The sequence below is a fragment of the Poeciliopsis prolifica genome, unplaced genomic scaffold (genome assembly GCF_027474105.1).
Source record: "Poeciliopsis prolifica strain line A6 unplaced genomic scaffold, Auburn_PproV2 SCAFFOLD039, whole genome shotgun sequence".
NCBI classification, from domain to species: Eukaryota; Metazoa; Chordata; class Actinopteri; order Cyprinodontiformes; family Poeciliidae; genus Poeciliopsis; species Poeciliopsis prolifica.
The window spans coordinates 955,368-969,108 of record NW_026562414.1 but is presented as its reverse complement, the minus strand read 5'-3'; the positions used below and the strand labels follow the sequence as shown (position 1 = coordinate 969,108).

The following is a 13,741-nucleotide window of genomic DNA, read 5'->3' as shown; positions in this document are numbered from 1 at the left end:
ATCTCTGTTTCTCGTCTGACACCACTATTTTTTACTGTAGATATTGTGTTTTGCTGCTTTTTTACACACAGTTGTTTTCTTGAAGGCCAAAAAGTATCAATTTGATTCCACTTGAATCTTTTCCTCATGCTACATATCTACAGAATCACCAACGCGCTCCTCGGTCCTCTTATTTTGAAGGTGGACTTCAGCCATTTCCGGTTGTGTACCGTTCTTCCTTTGTGTACATTGCCGCGGTGTGATTCGGGATCCGGAGAAAGATAACGGGTCCCCTCCAGCCTCAAAAAGGAAAAAAAAAAATTGCTGCTCCCCCTGTTAGATGCGCACATGTACAGCTTGCGTTGCGGTTATCTAAGGAGCAGCGTTGAGCCCAGGCCCGCCTCAGCAGCCTCTCCCTTCGGACTGTTTGCTGGGCGCTCAGGAGCTAGCTGAGTTGATGGTGATGGTGATGATGATGCATCTGAGGATTTATCCCGGTATCTCTCCCTGAGATGGAGCCAGCGACGTTCAACTGGAGCTGCTAACAGCGCCCGAGAAGACCCTGGATGGCTAAATGGGGGGAGGAGTAGCTCTACCGCACAGGGGTTTCTTAGACATTTTCACCTTTTTAAACCTCAATCCAGATCAAATTTAACAGACGTAACATGCCGACTAGCAGAGATAGCCATTTTTTAGCTTAGCTTCACAGTTAATCTCGCTTTGGCCGTCCTTGGATGCTTCAGTGACATCAATTGGGTGAGTAACATGAGCTAGCAGACTTTTACTACTAAACTAGAGGGTGGGACTACACTCTGGATGCGCTTTCAATCAGCGTCAAACTTAACGTTTGCTTTCACCTCCTAAAACAGCTCACCAATAAAGGCCTCGGAGCTCAATGTGTCATTTATTCCACATTAACGCTGAAGCTCACAGGTGGTCGTTTCCGACGCGTTTAACCGCATCTTTTCCCTTTATGCTAACTCATACCGTTGCTAGCTAGCATGTTATGAAGTAATGGACTTCGTCCCCCTTCCCCGCTGCTTGGTCCTTTTAAGGTCCTGGCTTCGCCTGTTACACCGTTTTGGGTCGGGAGCTCGGTGGTATCGAGGCGCGAATGACAACCAACCATCTTTATTAATAAATCCCTTTTGAATAATCAGAGCATAGCGTCCTCTACGCGTGTGTTGCATATAAATGCCTCGGAAAAGCCTGGTCCTCAACCGGTAAGCGGAGTTAAAAAAAAAAAAAAAAAAACACATTTCTGCCAGAGATTCTCAACTGTGAAACGTTCCAGGTAAATGTTTGTGCTTATTATTATAGCCTGATCGTTCAGTACTGGTCAGAGTGTTGTGTTCAGATAACGCAAAAAATGTTACGAGTTTCAATGAATGTTATTGTAGCTACTATTGATGACACATTGTGGAGGGAAAAAGACATCCTAACTCCTACATCACACTGCGAGGAATTTTATCGCACTTTTTGCATGAATGGCCTGTTTAAGTTCATTCTAACCCTCATTTTATGACTGGACTTTGACTAGGCCAAAACCCAGAACCTTAATTTTGTGCGGGGTTTTGGACCCAGACTCAGAGTGGAGTGAATTTTAGATCATATCTATAGGTCATTACTTTTCGGAAATGCTTCTTTAGTTTTAGGGAATGCGCTCCTTCCAGAAAGCCAATTTTTGTCTAGTTAGTGCTCAGAATGTTTTCACCAATTTTTTAGTGATCAAGAAGTGCTAGGGCCTTCATGTTCTTTTTTATAAGTTGTGTTTTTTGCCCCAGATCTGTTCCATATATCTAATTTTTTGCTCAGTCTGTTTCTCTTTGTTGAATTCTGCGCGTCTGGCCTTCAGTGCTTTAGATGTTCTCCTTTTTGTGATCTCCTGAAAGAGTTGTTGATATGCTCTTGGGTGTAATTTTGGTTGGTTTGCCACTCCATGTTCTCGCTATTTGTGGATAATGCTCTCTGTGTTTCACTGGAGTCCCTTCACCTTAGAAACCACTTTGTAATCCTTTTCAGGCTGAAACACGTCAGTCATTTCTTTCTCATCTGTTCTTAGATTTCCAGAATCTAAGAACAGAGTGTGTCCTTAAATCTAAGAACACACTCTTCTGAAATAATACATTCTCTGCAAGAATGTCATGTTGAACTGTGTTGTAGGACTGAATATTATAAAACATAAACCCGCTTTAAAAAGTCTGAAAACATCAGTGAGAAAATCACACGTGTTGTTTTATTTACAGTTTGATGTTCAAGAATTGGCAGAAAAATCTTAAGAGGTTCTGAAACAAAGTAAAAAATAAGCAAAAACTAAATTCCGATGCAAAAATCATTTTATGTTTATAACTGTTATAAGAAAGCATAAGAGTGTGGCTTTTCCACCTCTCCATATAAGTAAATTTACTGAAAGGCTGGGTTTTTCAGTTAATGCTTACAAAAATTGTTTATTTTAAGGCTGTTTGCTTATCTGTATCAGGGAGGAAATGGTTGCGAAGAGAGCTGTATTTCTATTTTAAAAAATAGGTACATAACAGCTATGCGATTATCTTTGAGATAAATGGAGACTGATTATTCTGAAGCATATAACAGAGAAATAAAAAAAATAGTGAAAAGAAGAAAGTGATTCAAAATGGGCTTTAATAGCAGAGTTTCTTGGAAATAGTATCCATTCTGTGTAGAAAACCGAGCTTAGATTCTCACTTAGGCCTGTCGGGATAAAAAATAAATCAATTAATTTATCATTTCTTCCAGCCTTTTTCTCTTTCTGTTGATGACACTGAATGAAAAAAGGCTCTCCCTCACTCATTTCCTTAGTGTAATGCCCAGCGCACATTACACATTCTTAGAGTTGTTGGCCAATTGTCGGCCCATTTTCAAAACCTGAGACCACACATTAGCCGACAGAAATCGTAGGTATAAAGGTTCAATCTGTTCAGTCATGCTATGTGGTATCCAACAATGGACACAAAATAATGGCTACAAGTCAATTAACTAATTTTAAAACCAGGCATTAATAAATGCTCTACTACAATCTACCTGCAATGCATGTGGCTAGTGTCAATGAAAATTATTATAACTTATTTATGTCATGTCAACGAAGAACAACTGAAAAGTTACTGGGTTTATCAACTACGGTAGCAATTTCGCTTCAACTCTTCTCCTTGTCGTTTCTATATTCTTTGCACGAAATGTTGAATGAATATTAACGTTGTTCGACAAATCATCTCCAATGTCCCTGGACTTCGGGTTGTGCTGTGTCAGGTGTTTGGGATTCCCTCCGTAATTTCCCCTCAGAAAGCAGGGAGAGGAATCCGCGCTTTCTGATTGGCTACCTGTCACATTCAACAGGCTGCGTTAACGCTCCCAGTTGGGGAAAACGTAATTTAGATTGGAGCGGCCATGGCGAACTATCGTAACACACCACACGCTAAACGATGATCGGTTACCAAACCACAGGCGACAATCTTAAAACATTCTAAGATTGTGTAAACTGGTCTTCAAACAATATTATCGTTCATTGCAATATTTTTTGAGACAATTAATTGCTCAGCAAAATGTGTTATCTTGACAGGCCTATTCTCACTTCTTGGTCTTAGAGTGACTGTAATTGGTTGATACAGAAACAAAATAAGACAAACAATAATAAATGCTTTGCAATAATAAATAATAAACTTCTAACAATTTGCTCCCAGTAGACTGTTAGAAGTTCACTGATAATTGAATCGAGACTGGATGATGATGAAACTAAGCAACATTAAATTAACTGTCACACAGCATTAAAATGTCTGATCGCACTTTATTCACATCTTCATCCTGTGATTTGTCACGGCTTCTCGCCATGCTGGTCATTTTACTGCGTCATCTCCACTGTCTGTCGGCTATTCACTGTGATTACCTGCTGCTTCTATACACTTGTTTAATTTGGGAAGTAAAGGAACAGGAGCTGTTGGCAAAGCTTTCTCTATTTTCCAGAGAATCTCTCTCCTTTCTGGCGGTCTTTTTCACCAGGAGTGTCTCGTGCAACCTTTTCACTTTTGATACAGTATTGATATTGCAGCTTTGAGTGTTGCCTGACACTGTTATTTACCTGATATCAGCACAAACCATGCATACTTTTATTACTTCTATTTGTAGTTTGTAATGCTTGGACTTGATCAAATGATATTACTCAAATAGAGAACAAAAATCAGTAACAAAAGATTGTATCAGAGATTTTAGAGGCTGGCTGATATAATCAGATTTTTTTTTTGGCTGATATTGGATCGATTTCTGATATTGATCCAATATCTCACTAAAACTCCTCCTAACGCTATCTTAACATTTTGTTACTTCAGGATTTCTCCTAAAGGTCTAAGATGCTTTGTGAATATTAATATTTTAAGAAAGGCAATTCTATAACCATAATCCATTTTTATTTATGATTTCGGTTTTGTGTGGTTTTAAGTTCATTTTAATTTTTGGGGTTTTTTTGTTATATCTTATTCTGGACATGTAAAATGTTTTCAAAGTATATCAGTATTTGAGAAGGTGAACTTGCATTATTATGCCACTTCATTTCATGTTAGTCTTTGAGATATTATTGATTATCACAATAATTGTTTAGACAAGTTATCATCCAGATGTGAAAGTTATGCTGACTGTTATATTTTTTTATTTCTACTCATTGTTTTTGTGCACATCTTCTGTCTATAAGCAGAACATTTTTTATTGTTGGTCAAACAACATGAGTCTCCAACGGCGGCTTTGTTTGTTTGCAGACGGTGCGTTTCAGAATGGCACAGCTGATGGACGGTGCCGGCAAACTGAGCTGGGTTCTCCTCAAGTCTGTGATACGTTTCACCTTCATGTTCTTCAACAACTGTGTGGCCATCCCGTCCTACTGCTTGTACCTGCTGCTCCTCCAGCCGCTGAGAATATGGGACAGCTCCGCTTTCTGGCACATCGAAGGAGTCATGTTCAAATGGCTGCTGGCCATGGTGTCTTCGTGGGGCTGGATCGCGGGCTACACAGGTGAGGTGCTTCAACGGTACCGAGGCGGATTTGCATGCCGTTCTCTCTGGTCTCAGTTTGTGTTTGGTCTGCTCGTGTTCCAGGTTTGTTTTTGCTGACAAATACAAGCATATAGATCGAAGTCACTAGCAAGAGACGGACAGATGGCTGAATACAAATGAGATCGATGACAAATGCTGGTTCTACGTTTTTTTTTTTTTTGTCAGGTTCCTAACTATCTAAGTAATAAATTTCATTTCACAGCAAATAGTTTCATGATCAGGTAAATAGTTTCATGAATGTAAAGTTTTTGTTTTCTGTTGGGTGAATATCTTGAAGTGACCAGAACGACTGTGGTGTTTGGTTGCACACAGCGGAGAGCAGAATGCTTACAAATTGCTAAGAGGGAAACATGGAGAGCAACAAAGCTCTTTGATGAATAATTGAATGGTTTCAGCATATAGAAAGCAGTAACATGGAGATATGTTCATAATTGTGTTAAAGATCTTGAGACTGGCTGTATCATGTGAACTGTAACTTTTATTCTAGATGATCAAAGCTCTTTTTTTGGGATGTACAAACTGTTTTGTTTTGCTCATTTAAGCTATGTGGTCTAGTCACATTTCTTTTTTCTTTTTTGTGAAATGTCAACAAAAAATTCTATCCTGAGCCAAAGGTGCTTCTTATGCAGACAGACTTTAGCTTCAGGCAAATGTCACATTATTCCAAAGGACTAAGTATTATTGCTTATGAAAAAATTCACCAATTTTAAAGAAGCAGCAAGTCTTAAAGACAATCCTGAAAAGTGTTTCCAGTCGCTCTTAAATACAAATTCTGCTCTCTAGCACATTTTGATGATGCAAGCAGGTGCCTCCCTTTCATAGCTCAAAAGCAGAATAAAGGATTTGGAGTGGCCTAGTCAAAGTCGAAACATAAAATCTGAATGAGTTGTTGTAGTGTGACTTTACACAGGCCTTTCATAATCAAAAATCGTCAAGTGTGACTGAATTAAAGCACTTCTGCAAAGTACCTTCATAGTGATTTTCTTAAAACAAAGATTCTAAATGCTTGATGGCAGTTGTTGCAACAAGCATGCTTTAGATTTAGGAGGTATTACTTTTTGACATAACATCTGGATCGCTGAAATGTCTTTTTATTTACTCCAGATATCTTTCAATGATTTTAAAATTTGCATAAGAAACATTTAAATGCACCAAGACGGAAAAATAAAAGGGACCAAAAGCACTTTTTAAATGAACTTTAGTTGCTTGATGTGCATGGTAATTGTGTTGCTTCATGACCCACCTTTTAAAAGCTGAGTGGTGGAACTTTGTCACACACTGCCGTTCTGTTCATGTTTAGATTTAGAGCAACGCTGGATTGGTGGAGCACCAATGATTCAGTTTGAATGCATGTATCGTTACTTCCTTACTGCCAAGGAAAGGAAATGATGTTGCATTGATGACACAAAAGGGATCTGCAATTCCTAACGGTTACTGGAGTCTTAATGTGCGGCTGGAAAAAATGGTTTTTGAACCACCCTTTCTTCTTTTGTGTCTTTCAAACAAAGTCTATTCCGGTTATAAAGAGCGATTGCAAAATCTTCAGTAATATTTGATGAGCAGATATGATGCATTTCTGAACAGAAGAGGTGAAATACAACTATGATGACGATTGTATTCTTACAAGATACGGTCACAAGATGTTGAATGTTAGACACGGCTTAGCTGCTCTGACAGATACCTTGTTTACGATGCTATTAGATATAACGAAGTGAACTCTAGTCAGGTGGGATAGAAAAGCAAATATTGAAGATTTAAGTTGTTCTGAATAACTTTGTTTGAAGTAAAGCTTTCTCTTTACCCTGACCTTATTGACCTAACAATGTGTGAACATCAGACACAATCAACTAACGTTTGCTTTAATTTCTTAATCAAATCATCAATGCACGTCAACATCTAACTTCTCTTCCTTCTTTGACATATTGATATGCAATCAGAGTGAAGCCATAGCAGTGATGTTGTGCAACTCCATGGATTGTTAAATTATGTTATCATGTTATCTGGAGTAGCAGAATAGTGGTGCTTTGTAAATATCAGATAACTCAGTCAGTGCTAAATGGTTTCTGTCAACTGTGTGCACTATGCTCTGAATGTTTAATGTCAATGATTAAGCAAGGAGGTGAATGTACTTAAAGTCCTCAGTGTTTATCACTGGATGGTTCTTCAACTTTAACTTGAAACACAACCAAGAGTTGCATCCTGTTTTCCTAATTAGACGCAAAGTGGTGGGAGAATGAGCCTACGCAGGCTTCTCGTGCTTCTTCTCCTGTGGGCATGCTATTGATACCAGTTTAGGGCGAAGCTCAGCTTTCAGAGAGTTGGATGGAAAATGTAAGTCATTCATTCATGTGTAATACTACTGAGCCTAATCGCTGTTAAGACGCTTGCTTGACAGGAGGAGGACCCCACCCAGGCCTGGGAAACATTGCGTCACATCAGAAACCCTTTCCTGAGCTCGCACATTTTTTATTTTAGCATGAAAGCTAATGGCTTTGTAATGTCACCTGGCAGAACAGGCACTCCAGTCACTCTAAACAGGACTGGAATGAATCAAACTCTAGTTTTTGTTTAGAAAGTCAGTTTTCTCTCTCTTTTTTTTTTTTTTTTTTTGGTGGCGTCAATGTGCAATCAAACTCTGATGTGGACCAAAAAAGAGATGTTACAACTGCTCAAATCTGATGCTACCATGTTTACATTGTTCAAAAAATGAAGTCGCTCTCATGAGATATTCCTGTTGTTTCATTCAGTGGTTCTTGGTGTAGAACTACTGAATGGGGTAAACCAGATCAGGGGGTAAACAAGTTTTTCTCCTGGTTTGGTTCATTTGACATGCAGCATAAAAGTGACCCGCACCGGCTTAAGATGTAAGAAATGGTGCAAACAAATGGGTCGCCAATAGAACCGAGTCTACTGGATTATCAGGTGTGAAAACACCCTAAAAATACATAACCAAACAAATTATAAACTTTCTGAAGAGACATGCCTTGTCGTTGTGCCAAGTATAATCCAGGTAAAGCTAGTTTCTGTAAGAAACTCTGTTGGACTATGAGTTGTTTTTTGACTCATTTTGACCCCGTTCTCAATGAAGTTGGAATCCCCCCCTCCGTCCCTATAGTTCAAACGCTCCACATTGCAGTGGAGCACATGGTGTGAAGCTAGCAGAAAGATTTCAGTGTATTTTGCAGGAGTGGGTGGTCTGTCAGACCTGTGAACGAAGATCAAAGCAATCACTGAGCACGCAGGCATCGCACACTTGTTTTCCAGTTTGGTGTTGCATCTCCCAGTCTTTGATCATACTGGTAATGGTGTTTGCATTGGAAGCAGTATAACATGGATCTTAATCTGCTTGCATACATACATTTAATCAGACCTTGTGATGTGTCTGCAGCCACTCAGGCTCGTCTTTGGCCTCTCTATCACCTGTGGGCTTTTGGCAGAATTCAGACTAAGTTTTTCTTATGTATTCATTTAAACAGATCAGTGATTCATTCTTTTTGTTGATTCACAAAACCGTTTGCTGTTTTATTTACCATGTTTGTTGAAATTACTTCTTTTATTAATTTACAGGACAGTACATAAATAGTTTATAGATTTCAAACAAGTAATCATAGGAGATAAAACAAATCTTTACCTCAATTTGACATAAAACATTATTTGCCACACTTTAAAATTGATTTGAGTGACTTTCCAGGTTTGGAGAAGTGCAGCAAAAATAAGACAAAGCAGTACTGGGTAATCTCTGGCCTGTGGGTTAGGGGTTAGTGACCAAAACTGCCTTGAGTCCCTGAAATGTAGGAATACTTGGGACCCTCTCAAAAACACTGACCCTAAACCCTAACCCTTAACATGCATTAAAATGCACAGTGAAAACTATCTTACCAATGCTGCTGAAGTTGACTTTCATTGTCTTCCTTATTTCTGTTCTTGGCCAATCAAAGCCAAGGAAAATGAATGGTGATGGTGTCCACTCTACAACCCTCTCTACAACCTTCTGAACTCTTTTATTTGACTTCGAGCATAAATGAAATGAGTAAAAGGAAAGGTTTTCGACAACCTGTGGTATTACTATGATAAGATACGCTTGCTCTGGCCAGTGGATACAAGATGAGTGGTCAAGCTAAAATGATGGGTGTTGATCATTCACAATAATTGTGTGTTTCTTACATAAATTGAAAGCTGATACAAAACCAGGCAGATCTTGAACGGGCAGCTTTCTGAGTGTGCAGTCTGGCGTGGAGAGAGAGTTGGTAAACTAAAAAAAAACTGAAAATGTGCTGGAACATCGCTAGATGATTGTGTAAAGAGGGATGCCTTATCTAAAAATGGGCAACCCTGATCAACCTCTTCTTAAGACTCTGACACAATTGGGCTTTTTCAGTCAGAAGCTTCTTTAGAGCTGATGCAACCACCTGCTACAGGAAATCCTTCATGCCCACAGCTGAACCCATTTTAAAGAACTCTTTGATTAAACTTTAATAATGTATCTTAAAGATTGATGAAGTAGCTTGAATTGAGTCCAGGAAATCAGTTTTGGTGGTTGAAAACCTGACTGGCATTTTAAACCCAATTATTATCTCGAATTAATTGCTCTTTTGACCTTTATGGACCAAGGATGGTCAGACTTAATATTTCCTGGGAGTAGAAATTAAAGCACAGAGTGACTCCTCCTTGTTTTGAAGCAGCAACAGACTGTGAATTTTATTTGTTAAAGCCTCCATACACCCACAAAGCGCTACCAGTCACTTGGCTGATCAGACCTTATCACTGGACTGTGTAGGTGGGGACAAATCATATCTGACAGACATTTTCCTGTCGGTCCTGAATTATGTTGATCACCGCCACCCTAAAGTTTGTATATTACTCTAAAGATCTTTGCTAACCAAATGTCCTCTTTGTAGATTCTTCTGAAATGTTTTAATTTTGTGTAGCAGCTTTGTATTCTTGCTCTAAAAGCTTCTACGTATGAAAAGTAGGCTTTAGTTGCTTGGTCAACACACTTTCATAAATGTTTTATGGGGCTTGTACATGAAAGCATAGTGTAGGCTGATTGTAAGTCATGTCATCTTGTACAAGTGAAGGAGTGAACCACTTTAGAATAATGGCCCCGCAGCTCATGCTTAGTTGAGAGGACGATCGCATGAATGGGAATTAACATCTCTTTTGTTCTGAGGTCCTGGTGAAGGATGCGGCTTAGGGATGTTGCCCTGATGTTCAGAAAGCATGTGGGGCATTTATGAGAATGAGTAGTAAATCTATATCTCACTGGCGGGGCGTAATTGATACAACGCACAGAGCAAATGGACGGCACCGAATTGTCTATATGCTAAACAATGACGGAAAGAAACCGAGGGCCATGTTTGATGCCTTGACTTCAAGTTATTAGTTTTTTTTTCCTGAAGCCATTCAGAAGTGGATTTCTTAACCCAAGTTTGCTTAAAGTTAAGTTGGTAAACTGATGGTTTGACATTCTCCTTTAGAATTTACAGGTGAAGAGCAACATTTATGCCATTAATGACTCTTCTGTGATCTCCTGGATGCGTTAGTTGCCCATTTCTGAGGTTATAAGCTTGCAAAACTCATACAAATAGCAGTTAAGATCTCGTGCTTGTTCATTAAGGCTGCACTGTTGAATCTTCCATCAGCTTCCAGATTTTGTTTGGAAGATACAAAGACACAGTAGTGGTTAAAATACCATGTTTCCAACTGCACTTTAAGGGTGCATTTACACCAGCCCTGTATGGTCCGCTTTAATCAAATTCTAGTTTGTTTGCCTAGAAAGTCTGGTTTGTTTGGGGACATGTGAATGCACAATCAAACTCTGATGTGGACCAAAAAATCAAACTCTGGTCCTCATACAAACCTAGGTGAACTCTGGGATTGTTCTAATGTTTATGTGAATGCTAAGCAGACCAGAAACTACTCAAAAAGCAGGAAGCAAACTATAGTGCAGGGCATTCTGGGTAAATAGAACTTAAACAAACATGCATGTCTAGCGATAGCGGGAGAAATGGCTTGTGCTCTTTTGCCAAAGACAAAATCAAATTCTTACAACCGATAAAATGTGACGACACTACATTTTTGTTTATATTTTGTGGATCAGGTTTTTAATCTAGTAGTAGTCAGGCCTGGTTTGGACAGTGAAAGTGAAACACAAAAATGTGGTTAACCTCAGTTAATTAAAGATTCAACAAGGGCAGCCAGGATCAGGCTGGTTTCACCTGCTTTTCCCCTCAAGGAACAAAATCATCATTTGGAAACCACTGTTTGTATTTACTCAACATATCTTTTTCCTGATATAATTCTTGTTTAATTATCAAAAACATTTAGATGTGATACATAACAGAAAACAAATAAAATCTGTAATGAGGCCAGTACTTGTACACATTACTGAATGTCCAGATCAAAAGTAATCTGCTCAGAAAACAAAGCTAGCTGTCTTAGAACAACAGATTTATGTTGTTAAATTATTTTCACTCTTCCTTTGAAGCACTATTTAAAGATTGCTTGCTTTACTATTAGCGAAAACAGAATTTTTTGTAGAACTTCACCCATATTGAAGGTGTTGATAGAAGTAAGGCAGTTTTATCTTCTGCTTTGGATTAAAATTTTCCGTGTGGAGTCTTTTTTTTTTTTTTTTTAACGCTGAATGATTTTTTTAGAAAACAGATTTTAATATTTCTTTACCAGGCCTTCGGTGTAGATGATCTTAATCCTGTCAGACATGCAGTAGATTTTCCTCTTGCAATAAAAATAGTTGCCTTCGGTGACCTTCTTTCTGTCACGAATGAATCCAGACTCATTCTTGGCTTTGTATGTTATTTGCTACGTTTGTCAGAAAATACTTAGAAATAATAGCAACATTCCAATAACTCGTATTTCCTGTTTCTATCTTTTGTTCTGAAGTACCAGCAGTTTAAATTTCTTATTCAAAATATTATTTACAGCTGCCCTTTGATTTGGCTCTAGAAAAAACATTTTTCTGAGGTTTCAGCATAGTATTTTCGTTCAATACTTCTTGGTTGATGAATTGTTGGCAGGGTTCCTACTCAGTCTGGAAATGCTTGCTTAAATTTTGTCTTTTTAAGGAGTAAAAATCTATTTCTTAAGAATCAACTGATTCTTAGGGTCATTTTCTTACAAATGTACTGCCTTTGGTTTTACAGGGCATGTATGTAATCAACTCGATCTTTTTTTAAGACACTGTTCACCTCTAAATTGATATTTTTTGCTATTTACTGTAGTTGTTTTTTGTTATTATTTAATTTAATGCTTCAGAAAGTACTTGAGAAATAGATTGTCAGAAGAATGAAATAGATTTTAAAAGACTCCGCTGTTAGTAACTAATTACTAAAAACAAATTTTTTGCCCTTCAAATTTATTTTATTTTGTTTTATTTTCTTACTGAACCCATGTGTGGGTTTAAAACTGGTATAGGGGATAAATAAGATGTTGAAACTCAGTGTACTTAACTTGCCAAAGAAAAATGATAATAGACATGTTTGCTTCAGAAGCTGGTATAAGAATGAACTTTAATTGTCTAAGTAAGTTAAGTGAGGTTTCTCATACTCACAGAATACAGATACAAAATACAAATATAGAAGTGTATAAATATACAAATATAATGCAGAAATACAGTAGTGTTTATCTTTATTTGAATTACTTGAAAATTGGAGCTAAAGTGAAAGTGGTGCCAGGAGAGTTGTTACCAGAATATTATAAAGTGAGGGAAATAATACAGTACTAGTTCAGTTCAGTACAGTTCATATACCCGTATGTGAACTAGGCGCTCAAGTCCACATTAAGCGAACTCGGCATTTCCACACCTGAAGAGCTTGGACTTGATAAAATATGATGTACAAAAAGATTGAGCCTCTTGCATTTAAATGTTGGCCTCATCAAAACACATCTGAATTAATTTAGCCTTTACTGGTTTCTTTTGCTTGTGAAATATGAATAAATATACTATCTTTGTGTGTCATAAACATGTTGAAATTTTAACTACACTTTCAATTATTTAAATTGAAAGTGACAAAAAGTAATCAATATTTGCAAGAAAGCTGTAAAAACGTTTGTATCCAGTTTGCCATAAGTCATGTAGGTCAACACAACAAACGGATAGAAGAAGGTGAACACAACTATGTCCTAAATTAAACGTTGCATCCAGCAATATTAAAGTTTTTTTTATGACTGTGATCACATTCTTTGCTGCTCTTTGCAAAACATTCTGTTGTGCTGACCTGTTGCCAAAGTCTCAGAGTTTTTCTGTCAGAATGACCTAACAAAAGCATCAACAAATAGAAAGTTGGATCGTTTAAAGATTGTGAAAGATGCTTTTGAAAAATGCGGCCTTAAGCTGCTGCAGGGTAAGGACAAATGGGCTACTGTTTTACAGTCGTCCCCAGAACAGAACCATCCTTCTTCGTCAGGTTGTTGGTGCAGATTATGTGCATGCTGCCTTTCATTCAAAAAGGTGTTCTTGCAGAGCAGGTTCGCCAGTACCACATTTATATAATCCCTCTATGAGAGTTCTTTAAAGATAATTACATTTTAGGCAATAAAATTAGTATTTGCTTATTTTAAAAAATTATTGAATCACTTATTTGCATATTTTAATGTATTTCTGACGTATAAAAAGGCTTAGGTGGTCAACAAGAAAATTAGCAAAAATCAGAATTTTTTTTAACTTTGCAGATTAATAGATTGATAGA

The 13,741-nt window shown here is 37.8% G+C and overlaps 1 protein-coding gene across 3 annotated transcripts in view; it reads left to right on the top strand.

Moving 5' to 3' along the window:
• The first annotated feature begins 238 nt into the window (after positions 1–238).
• lpgat1 (lysophosphatidylglycerol acyltransferase 1) overlaps positions 239–13,741 on the top strand; it is a 49,947-nt gene continuing 36,444 nt past the window's right edge. The window contains exons 1-2 of one of the 3 annotated variants that reach the window (XM_055054286.1): positions 239–735; positions 4,740–4,992. In XM_055054286.1, coding sequence (XP_054910261.1) covers positions 4,755–4,992 — 238 coding nt within the window. In that variant the 5' untranslated portion in view covers positions 239–735; positions 4,740–4,754. The other 2 variants (XM_055054288.1, XM_055054287.1) reach the window with 2 other exon arrangements.